At 32.6% G+C, this 21,055-nt stretch overlaps 1 protein-coding gene across 1 annotated transcript in view; it reads left to right on the top strand.

Moving 5' to 3' along the window:
• CSMD3 (CUB and Sushi multiple domains 3) overlaps positions 1-21,055 on the top strand; it is a 1,166,404-nt gene that overhangs the window by 774,617 nt on the left and 370,732 nt on the right. Inside the window, exons 18-20 of the mRNA XM_077847015.1 lie at positions 2,907-3,094; positions 6,407-6,595; positions 15,898-16,014. Coding sequence (XP_077703141.1) covers positions 2,907-3,094; positions 6,407-6,595; positions 15,898-16,014 — 494 coding nt within the window. The remainder of the gene's footprint in view (positions 1-2,906; positions 3,095-6,406; positions 6,596-15,897; positions 16,015-21,055) is intronic.

The following is a 21,055-nucleotide window of genomic DNA, read 5'->3' as shown; positions in this document are numbered from 1 at the left end:
ATCACACAGTTAGGAGTAGTTCAGTTGGGATGCAGTGAACAAGGGACTTCATCAAGTTAAAAAAATAAATGAGAAGTTTATCCGTTAGATTAGAGGTATCTTGAAGTCAGAAATATGTACATTTATCACTTCCTTGTTTACTGACCCTATAATATCTTGGCGCTTCATTTCCTGTGTAAGATTGTTTTAAGAAACAAGATATCCTCTCTTAAGTAGTAAGAATTATGTCTTGAAATAACTAATTCCCTTCTGATTTCCTACCAAGTTATTGTAAGAACACTGGTTGCCAGCTCTTCAATAATTTCTGTCATTGTGAGAATACTTTTTAGAGAATTTGGCTCCAAATAATGAATTGTGTTTATTACTGAGTTATGTCCTTTGTTTTCTAATACCCAGGAATAATTTAAATTAATTTGGTTAAAATGAAATTTTAAATAAATACTATAACTAAGATGATGACAGAGCTATTTTCATATATTCTCAAATGTAGCAATTGACTAGATTTAATCTATGGGGAGAGGAAAAAAACCTAAATAACATTACAAATATATAAGCCACTATTTGGCTCCTTGAAATTGTCTCAAATACATTAAGTCAATGAAATCTTAAGAAATTGAATTTCCTATCAAACACAAAGCAACATAATAATGCCAAGGAACATATGTATTTTTTTAGCTGTTTATCTCTTAACATAGCCAGTTTACAAGTCTTATTTTCAGATCTGCAGAAAAATTTTGCTTTGTTTCTTCCAACAGTTTCTAAACTTTCTCAATGTTTGGCAGCTTCTAAATGAACTGATTTACTATTAATCATCCTAAGCCCATCTTTCTATTTCTTTTTCTGACCTTAACTACTAGATCATACTTATCAATATCACTCTTCCAGACAATAACTCTTTTAACTTTATTTCAGTTTGGTCAAAATGGCTTTGGATTACATCAAGAATATTTTTAAAAGACAACAAAAATTGAGTAAGATTAGGTTCAATTTCATTTTTAACACCATATAGTGGTTCCATAACATTTGTTTATGATAAACAATAAATTTAATGTCATGAAAAATGAACACTAGATTGAGGCAATTATTATTTTTTAAAATAAATTTATTTTTTATTGGTGTTCAATTTGCCAACATACAGAATAACACCCAGTGCTCATCCCGTCAAGTGCCCCCCTCAGTGCCCGTCACCCATTCACTCCCACCCCCGCCCTCCTCCCCTTCCACCACCCCTAGTTCGTTTCCCAGAGTTAGGAGTCTTTATGTTCTGTCTCCCTTTCTGATATTTCCCACACATTTCTTCTCCCTTCCCTTCTATTCCCTTTCACTATTATTTATATTCCCCAAATGAATGAGAACATACACTGTTTGTCCTTCTCCGATTGACTTACTTCACTCGGCATAATACAGATTGAGGCAATTAATGAGAAATGTATACAACTATCTTGAAACATAAAATGAAAGAAATTCAAATTATTGCGTAACCCTAATTCATTTCCCTTGTTATTGTGATATATTTTTATGGTTCCTTAGGGCAAATCTGTGTTGATTTTCATTTTTAAGGATCCACTCCTACTGAACAGTGTTCTCTATATCACCAGTTAATGTTGCTATTCTATTAAGAATTGTCTCTTTACGTTTCAATTCAAAGTAATCTCTGACTCTTCTGTGCATTTTAATTTGGTTATTATCAGCTGACTAGCTATCGAAGTGAAACTCCAATTTTAATACTACAATACACTGACTACAAAACAACAAAATAATGGACTCGTAATATACTATTGTCTGATCATTTACTTAAAAGACATAATGTGTTCCTATACATTTTCTATTCTAAATCGTGTTATTGGAAAAGTTATTTTTAGACCAATGCAATATATTCCATATGGCAAAATAAAAACTAAGATAAACTTATGAAATTCATTTATTTTACTAATATATTGCTTAACAGGGTGTAAAAGTGGTACAGATTGAAAAATATTTCAGCTGCACTTCTTAAATAGCATTTAAAATGCTATTTTTAATAATATTTTATGCATGTTAAAAGTAGCTCTGTGTTGATTGCAATTTATAAAAATTACATCTTTTACAAGAATTGAAAACATTAGCAGTAACTACCACCAAAAATCTAAAAATAAAACCAACCAGTATAGTATAGCATAAGATAGTGGTTAAGGAGCAACAGAGAGACTTGGATTTAAACTATTTAAGTTCTGCAGGCCTCAATTTTCTTACCTGCAAAATGAGTATAATAATAGGAGCTAATTTACAGGGTTAGGTGAAGCTTGGATAAATGAATGTAGATAAACTATTTAACAGAGCCTCAAGCACTTAGTAAACATTAACTACATAATCATTATTATCATTAATTAATAATAATCATGACCACTGTTTTGAAATAAAAACTATATAGAATTTCTAATGACCGAAATAGATTTGTCAAAAAAAAAAAAGAAAGCGCCGCTACATAGAGCAGAAGTGAGATTTGAAATGTATATAGAATTAAGATGAGAATCTGATTAACTGGTTGAAGATAAATATGAATCACATACTTTTCCATAAAATGAAGAAGTTAAAAGAAAGGTGACTCCCAAAAAATGCATGGTTAATGGAAAGGCCACTTATTTAGTGATGATATTTCACAATATTTGAAAGAAATCTTACTTCTGAACAACAAATACATACACATACCTCTTTAATGATAACTTTCCATAGGAATAAGAGCTTACAATTTAGGTATTTGCACATAATGAGGTCTTAAATGATATATATGATATTAGATAAGCTAAAGAAAAATTACAATATAAAAATGGTAAAATGTTTAGTCATTTAAATAACAATCTAAATTGTTATTTTCCTTATAGTGTTATTCTAACAAATATATTTTCACATGTGTCTCTTAATCTTAGATTTCAGACTGAACTGAATTATGATGTTCTGGAAGTCCATGATGGGCCAAATCTTCTGTCACCCTTGCTTGGATCTTACAATGGTACCCAAGTGCCCCAGTTTCTATTCAGTAGCAGTAATTTTATATACCTTCTATTTACGACAGACAACAGCCGTTCTAATAATGGTTTCAAGATTCACTATGAAAGTAAGTAAAATATTCTTTGATTTCCCTATTCCATCTTTCCTACATTTGGTATTACCATTGTATCATTAAAAGAACTACAAATTTATTAATAAAATAAAATTAAATCTTCCTTGACTGATGAGAATGCTAATACTTCACAAAGTATGTGTTTTAGTAAATTCTGCAAAAGATTTTTCAGCAATACCTATGTAACAACATTATAAAAGGAAATGTCAGAAGTATGAAATAACAAATTCCAAATGAGTTCATGTACTAGTTATTTGTGCACAATTCTGAAAAGCCAATAATAGTATCAATCTAAGATGTATATGAACATTGACAAATTCCTTTAGCATACACTTCATAAAGCCATTCTTTTATATTTTACTCACATTAATTGCACACATTTTTCCATTTAGAATACTCAATTTTATTATTCTGTGTAAAATATTGAAAATTATGGTAAGTTTGAAAAGTAAAGTACATACATATATGTCCAAATATGACTAACATAGCTGATCAAAGACTACATATTAAAACAAGCTGTAATTCACTCACAATGTTGCAATCAGCATATAATAATCCCACTTAGAAGGTTACAGTTTTATTTTAAAAAATCTAAAATACATATGATATTTAAAAATAATTTGATTCTAGTATATACATAGAAACAAGACTTTTACTTTATAAACACTTGTTATATTTATATGTGTATGAGTGTATTGCATATGATGTATACATATATGTGTGCTCACTTGCGTCTTGACATACATTGCCATGTATCTTTGTGTGAAAAGCAGTTTTGGTGGAATGGATCTAATAGCACATTTAAGAAGGTTACTGTAAGGTATTTTATATCAGGTACAGATAGGTATTCTACCACTTATTTTTATATTCAAGTCTCCTATACCTCTTGTCCCCTCAAGACAAATTTCTGCATTTGAAATATATAACTTTATATTCCATATTGGATGTCTCTTTTCAGCAGCTCTGGTCAATGGGCTTATGGGATTTTAAAACCATAATCAATATCTACTCATTACTTTTTTTAAAGATCGTATTATCCATAATATTGTTTAATTATATTAACTTCTCTTTTTATTTAGAGCTTTATGGCATGGAAAAATATTTTCTTAATATTATTGTAAAATGTAACAAGAGGCTTGACTCATACTTGGGAATTCAGATGAATTGAAGGTTGAGTTTAATTGAGATTTTAGTTTAATTGAGATTTTAGTTTGATATGTTTGTGCTAAAATGGAGTCAGAGTAGCATCATTTTTTGCATCTATTTCAAAATTAATTCTTCTTAGCAATTAATTTTTATCAATGTGTTCCAAATGGGCAGGCCCTTTTCTTTAATCCATTGCAGTTTCCTATTCCTAACAAATCTTATTCAATCCCACTCCAGCCAAGCCGTGTGATTTTATCATGTGTCAGACATAGGACAATTTTAAGAACTAAATAAAACCACACATGCAATATGTTATTATAATAGTTAGCATGCAGTAAGTAATCAATGAATGATAGCTCTTATATTTTTTCTTTGAAAACTTACTGAGTGAGAAATTAAAATGAGAAGTCAAGCTCAAATGTATTGTTTTTATAAAAGAAATTATTCACCGACACTCATTAAAGACAGTGGAACAGACTACTACAGTGGGGTTTCCTCTAAGGCGAGAGACATTGAGCTCAACTCTGACTACAAGTGGGACTTCATACTCAAGAAGCAGGGTAGGGAGAATCAGTGGGAGGGAACTTGCCAAGATGAGCAGACCATTAGTGGTGAACGGAATCTGGCTAAACCCAACAGACAGGATTTCTGCTGAAGGCAGGTCAGAATGAAGAAGGTATTGAGGGTGGGGAAAAAGGAATTTGATCAGACATCAAGACAGGAGGATTTTCAGTAAACTGACCCATCAGGATTGTTGCTAAAACTGGACTAAATGGACCACAGGTGAGGCCTAGTCAAAAGGATTCAGAGGATCCAGACGACACTATGGTCAAGGCAGAGTGTCTTTGTCACAGTCAGCAAGTTTGTCACCCATAGGCTCTTAATACCATAATTGAAGTTATGAAGCTAGTGACTAAAAGGAGGAGTGGAGACTGAAAGCTAGAGAGGCAGAGGTTGATCAAAGATGCATTGGATGTTGGTTTGGGTCAAATCTGGCCTGAAGGCAGTAATGTTCTGTTTAAATTAGTTTATAAGAGATCACTTCTCATTTTTATTCTATTTAATGTCGTGGTTTAATTACTATTGTGAAACAATCTCTAACATCATAAGCCTTTCTTTTCAGTAATACAAACAGGCAAAGACCTTTTTTGTTGTTTTTGCTACTTAGTAAGTTCCCCAGCTGATGGTAACCAAACTCTTTTCAAATCAACCATTCACAAACCCCAAAATCAGTAGAATGAAACTTTAATTGTTACACTTAATAAAATTTTAAAATGTATTTGGTATTTGGTGAATTTCTATTTTTTAAATTAAATTCATTTAAAATTTTCTATTTGTCCAGAAGACCAAAACGTGATGAGAAGGATTATTTGCAGTGCTACCACTGCGCGCACTCCAGATTTTCATGGTATTCCTTTGCCAGGGCACTATTTACCTGGCTCTACTTTCTCTGAAAATAAGGAGATTGCAAAAACTATACCAATAACATAATATTTATAGTTCTCAAAACACACTAAAAATAATAATAGTAACAACATGGACTAGAATTTAGGAATATAACCCATTTTCTGTTTCAGTATAATTTCCCTTCCTTGACAAGTAGCCACCAAAGCTTTTGTACTGCTTTATTTAGAAAGGTACGGTGTTTGTACTTTCATATATCACTAATATTTATATCTATGTATTTTTTAAAGATTTATTTATTTATTTGAGAGAGAAAGAGAGCAGGAGGATGGGCAGAGGGAGAGACAGAAAGAGAGAATACCAAGCAGACCCCCCATTGAACGTAGAGCCTGACATGGGGCTTAATCCCAGGACTCTAAGATCATGACCTGAGCTGAAGTTAAGAGTTGGCCACTTAACCAACTCAGCCACTCCGGCAACCATATATATATATATATTTAAATTTAAATAATATAAAGTTTGATAATTATACATTTTCATTAGGTTCTTATATAACTAAGTGATCTGAATGTGGGCTTTGCAGGTAGGAAATGTCAAAACAAATTTGTTAAACAATTACAGGTTGTTTAAATAAAGCTATTGGCATGTTAATTTATTTGTGAAAATCATAACACAATTGATTGAAGAAATAGGAATAGATTTTAGCAAATCTGAATCCATCAAACTTACTCTTTGTCTATTCCCTTTGTTTCCTAGGTGTTACAGTGAACACTTATTCTTGCTTGGACCCTGGCATTCCTGTACATGGCCGTCGCTACGGTCATGATTTCTCCATAGGTTCTACTGTTTCATTTAGTTGTGACCCAGGATATAGGCTTAGCCATGAAGAGCCTCTTCTATGTGAAAAAAACCACTGGTGGAGTCATCCACTTCCAACCTGTGATGGTAAGAATTAATTCAACATGCCAAATAAGCTGATTTATAAACCAAAATAAATCAATATAGTATTTATGAATTGTGAGGCTTTATACAGCTATAAATATTTCATATTTTAAAAGATTATCTTGAATTTTGGTAATTTAGTTATCAGACCCTGAATTTAACAAAATTAAAAATGTGTCATATGTCAACAATACTTCAAAAAGAAAAAAAAAGAATAAATACTGATAACCAGCCCAACTTACCCTATGCCTAAAGATGGTATATATATTTTCAAAATGTGCTGATGTAACCATTTTAAGTACATATTGTGTGCTTGGACCTTTGACAAAATAGTATTGAAAATGTCAAATTGGTATCAATGAATTCACTGAAAGGATAGAACATTACCTACTACCTTGCAAGGCAAAATGCACCAGTCCAAATTCACAGCGCTATGACTACATATACAGACTACTCTGTGGTGGAAATTCTTGGTTATGATGAATATTTTACCAGTGTCCTTACCTCTACTTTCTTTCTATAGAGAATAAGTCAGAAATTCTTCATTTTTGTGCAAATACAGTAAAAGAAACTGCTTCTATAAGTTTAAGAAGTGTTTTCATACTTGTTTTATCAAAAAACATACACATTGTAAATCTGTGAACTGTTTGATGCTGGGCTTTAATTTTTATTTATAACACTATTTCCAAGTTCTGTACTTATTCTTGTTCAAAGGGGAAGATTGCATTCATCATTTTATGATCACATTTTCAAGTGACATCACCTTTTGTAACAGCTTCAGGCCAATTTGTTTTTATCACAAGTTTTAAGAATCATCAGCACATCTTCCTTGCATTTGGTACAATACTAGTTATAATAGCATTCTTGTGATTGTAAGTCCAGAATCCCAACTGTAACTAGTTTAGAATCTCAACTGTAACTAGTTTTAAAAAATAAAAGCAGAATTTGTAGTTTATTCAAATCTTAGAAAAAGCAGGGGTAGTATACTTTTAATAGCTAATTATAAACATGAATTCAAAACCTCTATCCATTTTCTACCTGAGCTTTGCTTGTGTCTTTTGCTTTGTGTCTTGACATAATTCTCTTTAATTCCAGCCCAGCTTTTTCTCCATGGGTATTTAGCCATGGAAAACACACTTGCAGGAACACACAGACTTACAGTCTCATATTTTCAGGATCAGACAAGAATGAGCATTCTTCCATGATCCAATTAGAAAAATCCCAGGAAAGGTCACTGATTAGTCCATACCTGAACCAGTTACTGTGGTAAAGGAATAGAAGAGAAGGACTCATTACAACTAACCTCGTCAAGGTCATGTGTTTATCCATTTCTATGGTTGAGACAAAAGATAATGGTGTAAAGGTACTATGTTTGCAGAGCCCTGGTAAAGTCATATGGCAGGCATGAGTAAGTTCACCAAGATAAAAAAGTATGGAGGTAATGTCAGAAGGAGCATCAGGATAAAAATAATTTCAAGAATACCATCAAGCTTACATTTTATTAATAATAAAAATGAATAGATCTAGTTTTCCTGAGAGCAACCCAGGTCTTCATTGTCTTTTGCCAGTACAACTGCAATCAACCTTACATCCAGTCAACTTTTTCAATCTTACTTCCATCCTCCACACTGGGGTTATTTTATATTATACCTCATGTCAAAAACACTTAATGGCTTTCTGTTACCTAGAGATGAAAGTTCAAATTACTAATCATGGAATTCATGATCCTTAACCATGGGGACTCTGTCCTTTCCAGTTCTTTCTGTTCCCTTCCTGTATCCTTACAAGGCATTATTTTTTGAAAGATCAGATCATGTCCCTTTGAACCTCCATCTTAATCTATCCTCTTTTATATTATCATTTCATTCTGAGGATAACTGGACAAGGGCTGAATTTATTCCTTTTTTTCCACATGTCTGAGGTTTATATAAAGCAGCTACTTAATTTTTCATTGACTTGAACTGAACTCAACTATCCATCACCTGGTAAAGTGATTTGATTAGGCTGTTTCTCTAAGCTACACTTTTTCCCCAGAGGAAACTATTCTACATTTCCTAGGATAAAAAGAAGAAAAGTGAATAAACTGGATTTCTTTCCCTCATCCAAGAAAGTAATCTTGATTGGCCTCAATTGCCTGGATACTCAAGGTCCAGCATGCTTCATTCTCACATAGATCAACTCTTGTGGTGTCTTCACAGCCCATAATAAATGATTTACAAAGCAAACTAGATAATAATGGTTGGTGATTATAGTTATAACAGCTAACATTTAGTGACAGTTTACTATTTACTGGCACTGGTACTATTTACTGGTATATATATATATATATATATATATATATATATATATCACAAATGTATACACACATATATATGCATACATATATACATGTATATATAGTTTATATATATAAACTTTATATATGAGTTTGTTTTCAAAATAATTCTCTATCAGTTGAGTGCTATTATGATCACCACTTAACAGAAGAGAAAAGTAAGGCAAACAAAGATTAAGTATCCTGCCCTGTGTCAGGCAGAGTGGGGATTAAAACTCAGGCAGCCTAGATCCATATCCTATACCTAAGTCCACTATTACACTGCCCCTACCCACATTCTCCACAATGATAAAATAGTAAAATTATTTAAAATGAAAGTACAATTATATATTTGGCATTCTTTCCTCAGTGCTGCCACATGTTTAAAAATTTTGTGTAGCCTTTTAAATAGTTGATGGATACTCTGTACTAGTTAGAATGTGACAAAAAGATAATACAGTATCCTTTTTTGCTATCCATTCTGTCAGATGGAAAGAGTACTTTGAATTCATTTCTCTTTTCTGTATATTCAGGTTTCTGAGTAAAGACTGGTTGTTTTTAAATCCATCTTGTTTCATTTTTGACCAAGGAAACTTGAACTTCAAGTCAAAAATGGTTCAGTTTAAAAAAAAAAAAAGAAAGAAAAAGAAAGAAATGGTTCGGTTAGATTCTGTGCTATTTACTGAATTTGATATCTTTTTTTGTTCTTTTTAAAAAAGATTTTATTTATTTATTTATTTATTTAGTTAGTTAGTTAGTTAGTTATTCACTTTCAGAGAAAGTAAGAGAGCCTGTGAGTGGGGGGAGGGGCAGAGGGAGAAAGAGAAACTTAAGCAGACTCCTCACTAAACACGGAGCCTAACTGGGAACTCAGTCTCATGACCCATGAGATCATGACCTGAGCCAAAACCAAGAGTCAAACACTTAACCATCTGAGCCACCTAAGCACCCCTGACACTCTGTCTTTTGCTACAAAGTTACAACTGTCACGCAACTCGTATTTTTCTTTATAGTATTTTTCACTCCCAAATAGCTTTATGTATTTACTGTTCACTCTTCTACAAGAATGTCAGTTCCATATGGCAGGAACTTTGTTAAGTTTATTATTATGTCCTCGGTGCCAAGAGTAGCTCCTGTCACACAGTTGGTACCTAAAAAATTTGTGTTGATTAAAAAAATGAATGAAATATACTTGTCAGACTTTTCGGAATACTTCCGATGTTTTTATTCTGCATATATATTTTCTTGTCCTTACCCTTTATTCATCTTTTTATTTCCCTTGCACTAGAAAGTGGTAGACCTCCCCTCACCTGTATCAAAATCTTAGTCAATTTTCAGTGATGCCTGGGTGACTCAGAGGTTGAGCATCTGCCTTCGGCCCAGGGCGTGATCCTGGCGTCTGAGGATCCAGTCCCACATTGGGCTTCCCGCATGGAGCCTGCTTCTCCCTCTGTGTTTGTCTCTGCCTCTCTCTGTGTGTTTCCCATGGATAAATAAATAAAATCTTAAAAAAATCTTAGTCAATTTTTAAAAGTCATTGACTTTTTATGCTTTACCTGGAAAATATATCTGAACAAAATCTCAACTTTTCTTAGACCCTGTAGTTCTTTGCTTTTTATGGGATTTTTTTGATAACTTATAACCACCTTTTGATTCACTAAATCAATATTTATTAATTTTACTGTGTAGCCATGAAAGAAATATTGTTGAACATGAAAAAAAACAAAAACAAAAACAAAACACTGTCTATTTTCTCCTTGAGCTAGTGGAGTAGGAAATAGTTATACTCATTTTCTTATTTTCCTTATGATATTCTTGAGGTCAAGAACCATATGTTCTTCTTGTTTCTTTAACATAAATTGTTAAAAGACATCTTCTAACCCATCAGAGATTCTATCAAAACATACACACACTTTTTATTAGCTACTTATTGGATCTTACTATTGAGTATCTCTATAGTATTTTTCATAGAACTGAGATTTGAATGCCTCTAGAGAAGGTCAGATAAGAAAAGCTAGGATAGCATTCTACTTTGGCCAGAAAGTGTCAAGAGTAGTGTGTAGGTCAAAATTCACACCTAAGTGATGTTGTCTATGTACTGAGAACATAAGGTTGTTGTAAGTACTAGGAGTAAATTTGAGGTCATATGGTTGTTACGACTCAACCCTTTAAGAACTAGACATTGTTAATTAAGATAGCTACCCTATTTGATAGATAGTTGGGTGGGCCATATGTTCTGAATTGCCTAAGACAAGCCCTGTTTTTAAAATTACTCCATTTTGTTTGATAAACAATATAGCCATTTTATGGGGGATGGTACAATTAGCTCAGGATCATTAGTTGCAGAACCCGAAGTCAAAATGAATGTATTTAAACTCATAATTTCTTTATTTCTTCCATCTTACTAGAAGATTTGAGCATATAGACTAGCCTAGCAAAAGAGTACATGGATTGATGTTTAAGATCCAAGGGTTCAAGATAAGCAAGCATGCATGGGACTTAAGAATAGTTTCTCATTTGGGTTTACAATTCAAATTGAGGATACCTGGAAATAGAAGAAAACAAATTTGAAATTAAAAACAAACAAAAAATCATAATGGGATTTGTAATAGATGGCTATATCTGTGCTCTATTGCAATACTCAAAATGTTTTTATGCATCCTGGTCTAGAAATTGTCTGTTACAGTTATAGACAGTTGAGTGCTTGCCAGGTATTTATCACTACAAAGAGCAAGGTATAATTTTATAAGTCTGGGCAATAACATTCAAGGGCTTGGCTTTTTAGGAGACTTTACTATTTTAAAACTCTAATTGATACTTACGTGACAAGTAGTGATCATATATGGCAAAATCATGGTATATTTGACTAATTGCCCACAACTCATAATTTTGGCTATCGTTGTGACTTTGCTGTGTCACTCATCTCTGTCCTTTTATGTGCTTTTCTTTGCCAGATGTTTGCTCTAACATAAAGTAACTGGCTATTTCATATACATTTCATCACTCCCTAATTTCTTTGCAGTGTTTCACTTGATACACAATTTGTCTATCTCCCATTCACAAGAACATATAAACCTATTACATCTGTTACAAAAGTGTTTGCATCCCTAAAGACATATGGCATCCATTAGCAAGGTTGTTGGGATAAATTAGAATTTCTTCAGAAGAGGTGATATACAAAAAAAAAAAAAAAAAAGAGAGAGAGAGAGAGAGAGACAGGAGATCCATGGCATCCTTTTTAGACACTCTCATTCTCACAAAGTTTACTGTACAAATGACTCCCTTGAACTGAATTTTTTAAAAAAAAATATTCTCAGAGAAATATTCTTAGTCTGTATACTACATTTTTACAGTATATTTGAGTTCCATTTTCTATCTTAAAGTAAAAAAAATCACATATAAAATTTACCTTCTTTTATTCATTTTAATATTTTAGTCTTCTATGACTGATTCTAGTAGGCTGATTTTCCCTTATGCTTTCTTAGCATTCTAATAGGAAGGGAACTTTAGATAAGTAGACATCATCAGATTGGTAGAATATTCAGTAATAAATTAACCACTTATAAAATTAATCCAATTCAAATCTGCATTAGCATTTATCACTATGCATTATACCAATGCACATGTAGTTAATTTCTTGTGATTGTTCAAAAAACCAATAATATAAAGCAAATACAGTTCCAAATATTTGCAATGTAAAATAATCTCATTTAGAAAGATGAAGGATTTCATTAGGTTGATGAAAATGATGCTGTGGCTGCTGATGATGGAAGACTGTTTCAATTATAGACAAAGCCATTGACAAATGAGAATTTGTAAGATATAAATCAATTAAAGGCAAGAATACTGATGCATTTAAGTATTAGGTGTTTTAAAAAGACTGTGATTCAAATACAAAAGGATTAAAGGAATCTCTGAGAAAATTAATGATATTCTTGATTTTTTTTAAAGATTTTATTTATGTATTTTGAGAGAGAGTGAGCAAGAGTGTGTGAATGGGGGTGGGGAGACATGGAAGGCAGAGGCAGAAAGAGAAAGAGACTCTCAAGCAGACTCCATGCCCAGCACAGAGTCTGATGTGAGGGTGGTGACTGGATCTCACAACCCTGAGATCATGACTTGAGCCAAAATCAAGTTGGTCACCCACTGACTGAGCCACCCACATGCCTTATCTCCTTGGATAATTTTTATATAGATTGAATGTTCGCAGGGGAATGCAAAAAGTAAACATAAGTGAAGGATGTCATAGCTTGCTATATACACATATATTTTTTTTGTAGAAAAATTAGCTTGTAAAAACAAAATCAACACTCGATTTAAGAGTCAGCATAAGATCACAGACTCTGGAACTAGGCTCCTAGAATTCCCTCCATACTTGCTTTTTCATTTGTAAACTGAATAATTACAGTACTTATCTCTTTGGGTTGTTAGGGGGTTGAGTTAATAAAAATTAAAGTCTTCTGGATAGTGCCTATCATGTTGTAAGTTCAGTATGAGTGATTCTTTTGCTTTTGCTACAAAGTAGTGAGTAGACAAAATTATACCCTACATTTTATGAAGGTATAAAATACACATATTTTCATATTTTTAGTTTCATCTTTCAAAAAAGATACCTAAATCACACTCTTTCCCCGTAATTTACTATGAAATTCTATCTTCAAATCAGTTCCTTTCAAGGCCTTTATCTACGACTAATATTCTAAAATAACAGAAACTTCCACTGTGTCATAAAAATGCACTCTATCACCTGCTTATAATCAAAATCTCGATGTACATGTTCACTACTAGTATTTTAGTTATTGATCATTCTTACTAAATATTTTAAAGTGTTCATGGTTACTTAACTTTATTCATTTACAGAACGTGTCTTTAATGTTCTGCCTTCAACACAGATGTGGTAGGTATAGTTGGCAGACAGAAAATTCTCAAGAAATTCTCCCAGTACAAAAAGATTTGACAAAGCAGATTTATTCAGAAGAATGCTGACGTGTAGAAGAGTTTTCCCCCTACAAGTTCTTTTTTTTTAATTGCAATGATTTTATTCTCTATTTATTTAGCTTTAGTTTATTTCAAATAAGACATAGTGTTTTTATTATTAAGCATGCATATGTATGTGTCTTCCATGCTCTCTATCCTATACACACAGTGGTTACACACATGCATGCATAGGGGCACATGTCTGATGCACTGAATACAAATTTCACATCTTTCTTTTCTGTATTTAACTAATTAATTTGACTCACTTAATTTTTACTCTTCTGTTCACTGAGTTTTACTCTAGCTGTATGTAATATAGTCCTTTCAAATGGTAAAGCATCTTCACGCATCACATTTCACTCAACAAATTCATACTATTTTGTATTTTTGTGTGTGTGACTCTCATAATGGAGAATAAAATAAAACAGAGTGTATTAGGAATAGATTGACATATGTAAAAATAGTCTAACAAAAAATACAGTACTGTGTCAAGTAGAATGCATTACAAGGGAAATAAAAGCAGATCAACTTAGCACCACCATTATCAGCAAGATACAGTAGAAATGGTATACCTAACTCTTAAATGATCACAAAAACACAATGAGACTTTTTTAAAAATTGAAAGGAAATTTGAGAGGTTCAGTCATAATAGTTGCCAGTGAAAGCCCATGCGGGATCTAAATAGAAGCCTAAAGTAGCAAACCATGCATATTATTCCAATGTATTGGTAATAAATGAGATTGGAAGCATGGGTTTATTTTAGCCTTAAGGAGGCTATCTCTAAGTACCTAGAGAGGTACTTGTAAAGGACCTGCCTTTACTCCTTGGTGGAGTAAAAGAAATAGCAAAGGGAGAAGTGGATTTTAATTTTGTATACATATGTAAATGTTCCATGTGTGTATGTGTGTGTGTGTGTGTGTGTGTGTGTGTGTAAGTTCAAGCCTGCATGCTTAGATACTTACAGGAATTGCAGACAATGTATTTCTAGTCAGGTCAGTATAGAATAGTAACCAGATTGCCTTGACTCTTCTCAACACCGTTACTTGGAAGAAATCATGGAAAAGGATAAGGCCAAGTCTCACCTTTCTGTGTTCCCGGGAAGTTGCTTAAGCAAGGATCAGAGCAGACAAGACCATATGTTGCATTCACAGTTCTTATTACCTTCGCCATGAGAGCTGACATCTCCACATGGAATAGAATAAGGAGTCCATACCTTTCTGTTTCCATTACAATATACATTCTTACTTGGCTATATCTTTGTCTCCTTTAATTTTTAATACTGATAAAATTATCTGGTATAGCATAACCACTGATGGTTGTTGAATGTGATAGAAGACATTTTAAACTATGATTTATTCTTAAAAAAATGAACATTGAATCAAATTTAAATTTATTTGACCTACATTATTAAACATATATTTATTTTTCTTATCTCAGAATATTTACTTAGAAGTTATAGCTTCTCAAACATTCCTGCTTGTTCTTGATATAACCCAAAGACAATGGAGAATTGCAGACATAGCCTTTAAAAGTTTTGCGGCTTAGCTCACTGTTTTAAAAAGAATTATATGAGAAATGACACATACCCCTTTAGGAATCTAAAAGAAATGATTCTGCATAATTAACAATTCGTTTCCTTAAAGCTTAATAAAAGTGGGGCTGCTAAACAATTAATTACTCATGTTTAATTTATGACCAATTTATGCAAATGTTAGTTATAATTAGAAATGTGTAAGATAAGTATGTACTTCAAATTCAAATGTGGGAAGATGAGCTACGTTATCTTGTGGCTAATTCTCAGAGGTTGTTACATACCTTTTGCTTCTCTAGAGCTGCAGTGGATGAAACTGTTCCCTAGTATTGGAGGAGGTCTTATACACACTCCTGTTATTACCGAGAAGTAGCTTAAGCAAAGAAAATCAGATTCATTCTATTTCAAGAGAGGAGAGATTTGTTCAGCCTCTGCCTCTCTAACTATGACTGATCACATGACTGTATTTCTTTGTATTTTCAGCATTATGTGGAGGAGATGTTAGAGGGCCTAGTGGAACAATCTTATCACCTGGTTACCCGGAATTTTATCCAAATTCTCTGAATTGTACATGGACTGTTGATGTAACTCATGGAAAAGGTAATTTGCCTCACGCAATGATAATTGGACTATCTTCTGAATTTTCATTGCATCTATTTTTATTTCATTGTCCTTTACAATGTCATTTTGCATGAGCAAAAACAGATCAGGACTAAAATATGCTAACACAAAATCCAGTTTGAGTAACCGCAGCAGAAGATTATATTTACTTTTCCATAGTATTATAATATGCTTATGTTTCTGCCAGAATGATAATGTAAAAGATATTTATTTTCTTTTGATGTATTAAATTAATGTTATTTGGAATTTTCATATCAACAAAAATCTCAAACAGGATGGCTTTTGTTCTCTGGCATAGTGTTAAGAGGTTGATTTCAAAAGTTCAAAAGGAAATTGGAAGATGATCTGAAGTGCTGAGCCAGTTGTAAAGCAAACATATTTATATGCATTGCTTTTAACATGTTTATGATTATTTATTGTAATTATACTCTTCATATGAATTTATAACCATTCTAGAAATACTTGTGTCTCGGTTTTCTGTCAGAACTGCAAATATATCTCACAGAATTGATGGGGAGTGAAAAATTGCACTGTGCCTGTGGTACATGTTAATAGATGTCTTTTGAACAAATAAGTGAAAGGCCCTGTAGAACTAAATATGGTTCATGCATGTTATACAACCAAACTAACGAACTAGCAAATAGAAGTGATTGAGGCAACACCTTAGCAGTAAAATGGTCATCCTAACATATCAAAATCAAAAATGGATTAAAATTATTGACCTAAAAATCTCTATATCCTAATCTTTTAAAAAGAGTTCATTTATTCATTTGAATAACTGCTTTGGAGAAGTTATTTTTCTTTTAACTCTATCATTAAATCATTCCCATCGGTTTTTACTATTATATCATACTTAATGATTGATTTTACTATAGAAAATCTTTTTTAAAAATCCTAGCAAGGAAAGGATGCTATTACAATTTTAAAAATTAAAGCTTATGTTTGATACATTTGAATTTAGTGTTCTTGCAAATGAAGTTTGGCTTTATTAAAATTATATATTATTTTATTGAGGGTGAAGATTCTATTGGAGTTATTATCATGATGAAATTAAATATTATAGAGAAAAAAGTTAAAATGAGCATTCTGGTATTGAACAGCAGGAACGAAGTAGAAGACTTTTGTAAACTGTGGTTTTTGTTCTGCATAATACAAGACTCTTTGCTCGAAGTTAACCAGAGCATCCTATTATTCCAGCAGCAGTGGATTAATGGAGTTTAAAATAAGCTTCCTTGTATTATACAAGAAAATGGAGGGCTACATACTGCTTGCTATGTAAATAGAGGTTTAATTAACACTTAAGGTTTTGCATCTTCACAGGTTGCAAGTGTTAATTAAATCTGTATTTACATGGCAAGAAATGCAGATTTAGATGCTTCTCTGTAGGAGCCAACTAAATTTGTTGGAAGTACAACTATTCCAGAGTGTAACCAAAGTTATGTGAAGGATAATCTCTTAAAGTTGGGAGACACTGTCAAGGTAATACAGTCTAATTTCTCACCCCGTACACCAGTTTCTTTCTATGGTGTCTCAGAAATATGATGAACTGGCCTGATATTGACACTTGTGTTGATGGCAACCTTATTTCTTGGGAAAACTTGCTCAATTTTTGTATGGTTGTAATTGTTTGAAAATTATTCTGCAATTGTTATCCTTGTTTTGCCCTCTGGAGTTAGACAAAATAAAGAAAACCCACAAAAACAATCTAATCCTTTCTCCACCCGAACTCTGCACTATAACAAGTCACTATTCTGTGCCCATCATGCTTTTCATGTCTGCTACCCTCAGCTTTTTTTTCCCAGACTGATCACCTCAGTTCCATCAATTTTTTATTCTAAGATATTTTTACTGTCATCACCATTCTAACCACCTTTTTCCGGATGTGTTCCAGTTTATTGATATCCAGGGATAGCATTATCCTTCTAACATGTTTTCCCAGGACAAAACACTATATGGCATTATTTAACTCCACAAAGTATTTCCATTAATGAAGTCTGTACATATTTGCTTTTGTTAACTTTTATGCTGTTGTGTCATAGTACTAACTTAAAGTAAGCCCAAATCCTAAAATTCTGTATTTGTGCAGTTGATTTTTTTCTATCTTCAGTGCAAGACATTTTTTTTAAAGTTGATGTTATCAAGGATCAGTGGAACTTTCAAATGACTCGTGAAGTAGTGAAGGTGTTACTTGCATTTTATAAATAAGAGTCTGAAGTCACTAGAGGTTATTTATTTACACTCAAAGACTTAATGCCTGTAAAGATTGGACAAAGAACTTGAATTTACATCCTATGACTACATACAAGTACTCTTTTTCTGAAACCACATTACCTCTCTACCTATATCTATATATTTCATTGTCTGGTATTGTGTCTTCATCAAGACTCTCCATAATTCTGCTTTTTGTTTGTTTGTTGTTTGTTTTACTTACATCTCTTCTACTTCCTTAAACTTGAATTGACCCTTTTACCTTTATCCTGATTCCATAGCCATAATGGAGGTCACATCAGGCTTTTATATTTACCCCTCTCATGTTTTCTTTTTATGTATTACCCCTTTTAATTTTTGCCCAGAATTCTTGTGAGATTATTTTGAAGCAATTTACATTTCATTTATATTTACATAAACAGTCAGAATTTTCCTAAGTAATTCTGGGAATTTAATCAAGAATCATCAAGACTTTAGGGGTTTAAAAAATCTTAACAGAACAGATCTAAATATCCAAATATTTAAGATAAAAGAAACTTCAAATATACCATCAGCAACCTCTTCACCACTTAAAACTAAGTCAGGGTGTTTGAATACATACAGTTGTTTCAAATTCAGTTAACTATAGTATCATTCAGCCTATATTGCTCCTTGTTTACAACGACACCAGAAGAGATTTTCCTTAAATACATTGCAGAAATCAAGATGCTAATTATATGTTCTAGTCTACTAGAGACCTGGGTGGGGGGACTGCATTAAAAACAAAACAAAACAAGACAAAATACCTTAGACTTTTTTTTTAAGATTTTATTTATTTGTTTAACAGAGACAGAGAAAGCACAAGCAGGGGGAGAGGGAGAAGGAGAAACAGGCTCCCCACCGAGCAGGGATCCCAATGCACGTGGGGCTCCATCCCAGGACCCAGGGATCATGACCTGAAGGCAGATGCTTAACTGCCTGAGCCACCTAGACACCCCATAAAAAAAACCTTAGGCTTTTAAGGGTGAAATTGTCCTTAGATAATGCATAGTCTAGTATAATCCCGTACATTTAAAGATTGGAAAAAAGACACAAAGGTCTGTAAAGCACCCTCAATATCATGGTTGGTGGCATGACTATAACTGAAACCTAGGAATTTATAATATTTTGACTTTTTAAAAATATTTTGACTTTAAGGCCAAGTCTTTACACATATGTCTGGTACAGTAATTGCCTTCATAGGGCTTCCTCAATGTTCATTCTTATGAGAAGATACCAAGATGTTGAAAATTGACTTTTTCTCACTATGTCTCAAATACCCACCGCCCTATTAAAATAGTGTGTCCTTACCTAGCTGCTCCTTCTTCCTGAAATGTCTGTCCTGGAGCTGCTCCTTCACCAAATTCTGCTCACTTTTGAAGGTCACTGCTTTCAGAAGCTTCTGCTGACCCCTTTGACAAGTTGGTTATTTCTATTTCTGTGCTCCTGTACTGACTTGTCCATACTGTGCTCTGCTGACTTAGTCACTTTCAGGGCACTTAACAGAAAGTTTGAACCATTGGTTTAGGTATCCTTTCCCTTAGATAGACCAGGAGTTCTTTACAGTCTTCTAAATCTCTACATTCCATAATGCCTAGAGTATAGTAGGTTCTTAATATAATTTCCTTACTTGGTTTCAGGACCTTAGCAGAATTTTAAAGGTCTTAACATTGTGGTACAGTAGTGAAAACAGATTTTATTATTTAAACCATAATCTGAAAAAAAAAACCATAATCTGATAAACAGAAGTTTCCTTTTATAAAGTGGCTGGCCTGGACTGAGTGACAAAAAAATCCACAAAACAATGAGCTTGCATGTTGAACAATAACAAGTTAACAAATGCTGAACACGTCTTCTATGCAAAGCACTGTGCTATTAGCACCATGATCTAACAGAATTTTTAATTTTTTAATTTTCCACATATTAGTTCAATGTATATCAGAATAAAGACATTTTTCTAAAAATATATAAATTATATGCAGAACAACATTTTTCTTATCTCTTGTTCATCTACTCTCCTATTCTCTAATGACTTTTTCTTAGCTTTGTTATATTTTAAAAATCAAATTGACTTACCTGAAATTCCACTCAGGCTATTTTTTACACTTAGATAGCAGTTAATGTAGATGACAAAGCATCTTCTTGCCATATCTATACTGTATTCTTATTAGCATCTGGTGAGTGTCAATTACCACTTTTATACTGAAGAACATTTGAAAGACTGACTCAATTTCTGAACTCCTTCTAAAGGGGTTCTTATATTCCTGATCATTGTGGGGAGGGAAAAACCTCACATTTTGAAGAAGAATTTGAAAAATAGTGTTTTTGTACATTTCTAATCTTTCCTGAGACCAAATCACTGGTCCATTCTGCGGTAATAACCTTGTTTTGCAGTAATAACCATGTCTTTTTTTTTTTGGTAATAACCTTGTCTTATGATTGCTTATGTTTTCAGGGTATTTGTTTGGTTTCATTTTATAGCTTTGTTTAAAAAAAACAATGAATATTCGAAGGATTTTGAACTAAAATATCAATGAATAATGCTAAAAAATGTTACTTACCGTATTCTGTTTTTTTTTTAATTTCTTTACTAAATATTTTGATGAATCTTTTTTTGTTTAATGTAAAAAAAGAAAACACTTCAAGGGAAAGGTGAATGTGATAGTCATCTCTTACTTCACTTAATACCTTGCCCAAAGTATGAGTGGTGTGTGCATATGTGTGTATAATCTTTAGTCTTTAATATCTGTTCTAGACAACATCAAAAACTCATGTGAAAAAAAAAAAAACTCAT

The sequence above is a fragment of the Canis aureus genome, chromosome 14 (genome assembly GCF_053574225.1).
Source record: "Canis aureus isolate CA01 chromosome 14, VMU_Caureus_v.1.0, whole genome shotgun sequence".
Lineage (NCBI taxonomy): Eukaryota > Metazoa > Chordata > Mammalia > Carnivora > Canidae > Canis > Canis aureus.
The sequence above is the reverse complement of the archived record's forward strand: the minus strand, read 5'-3'. Positions and strand labels throughout refer to the sequence as shown.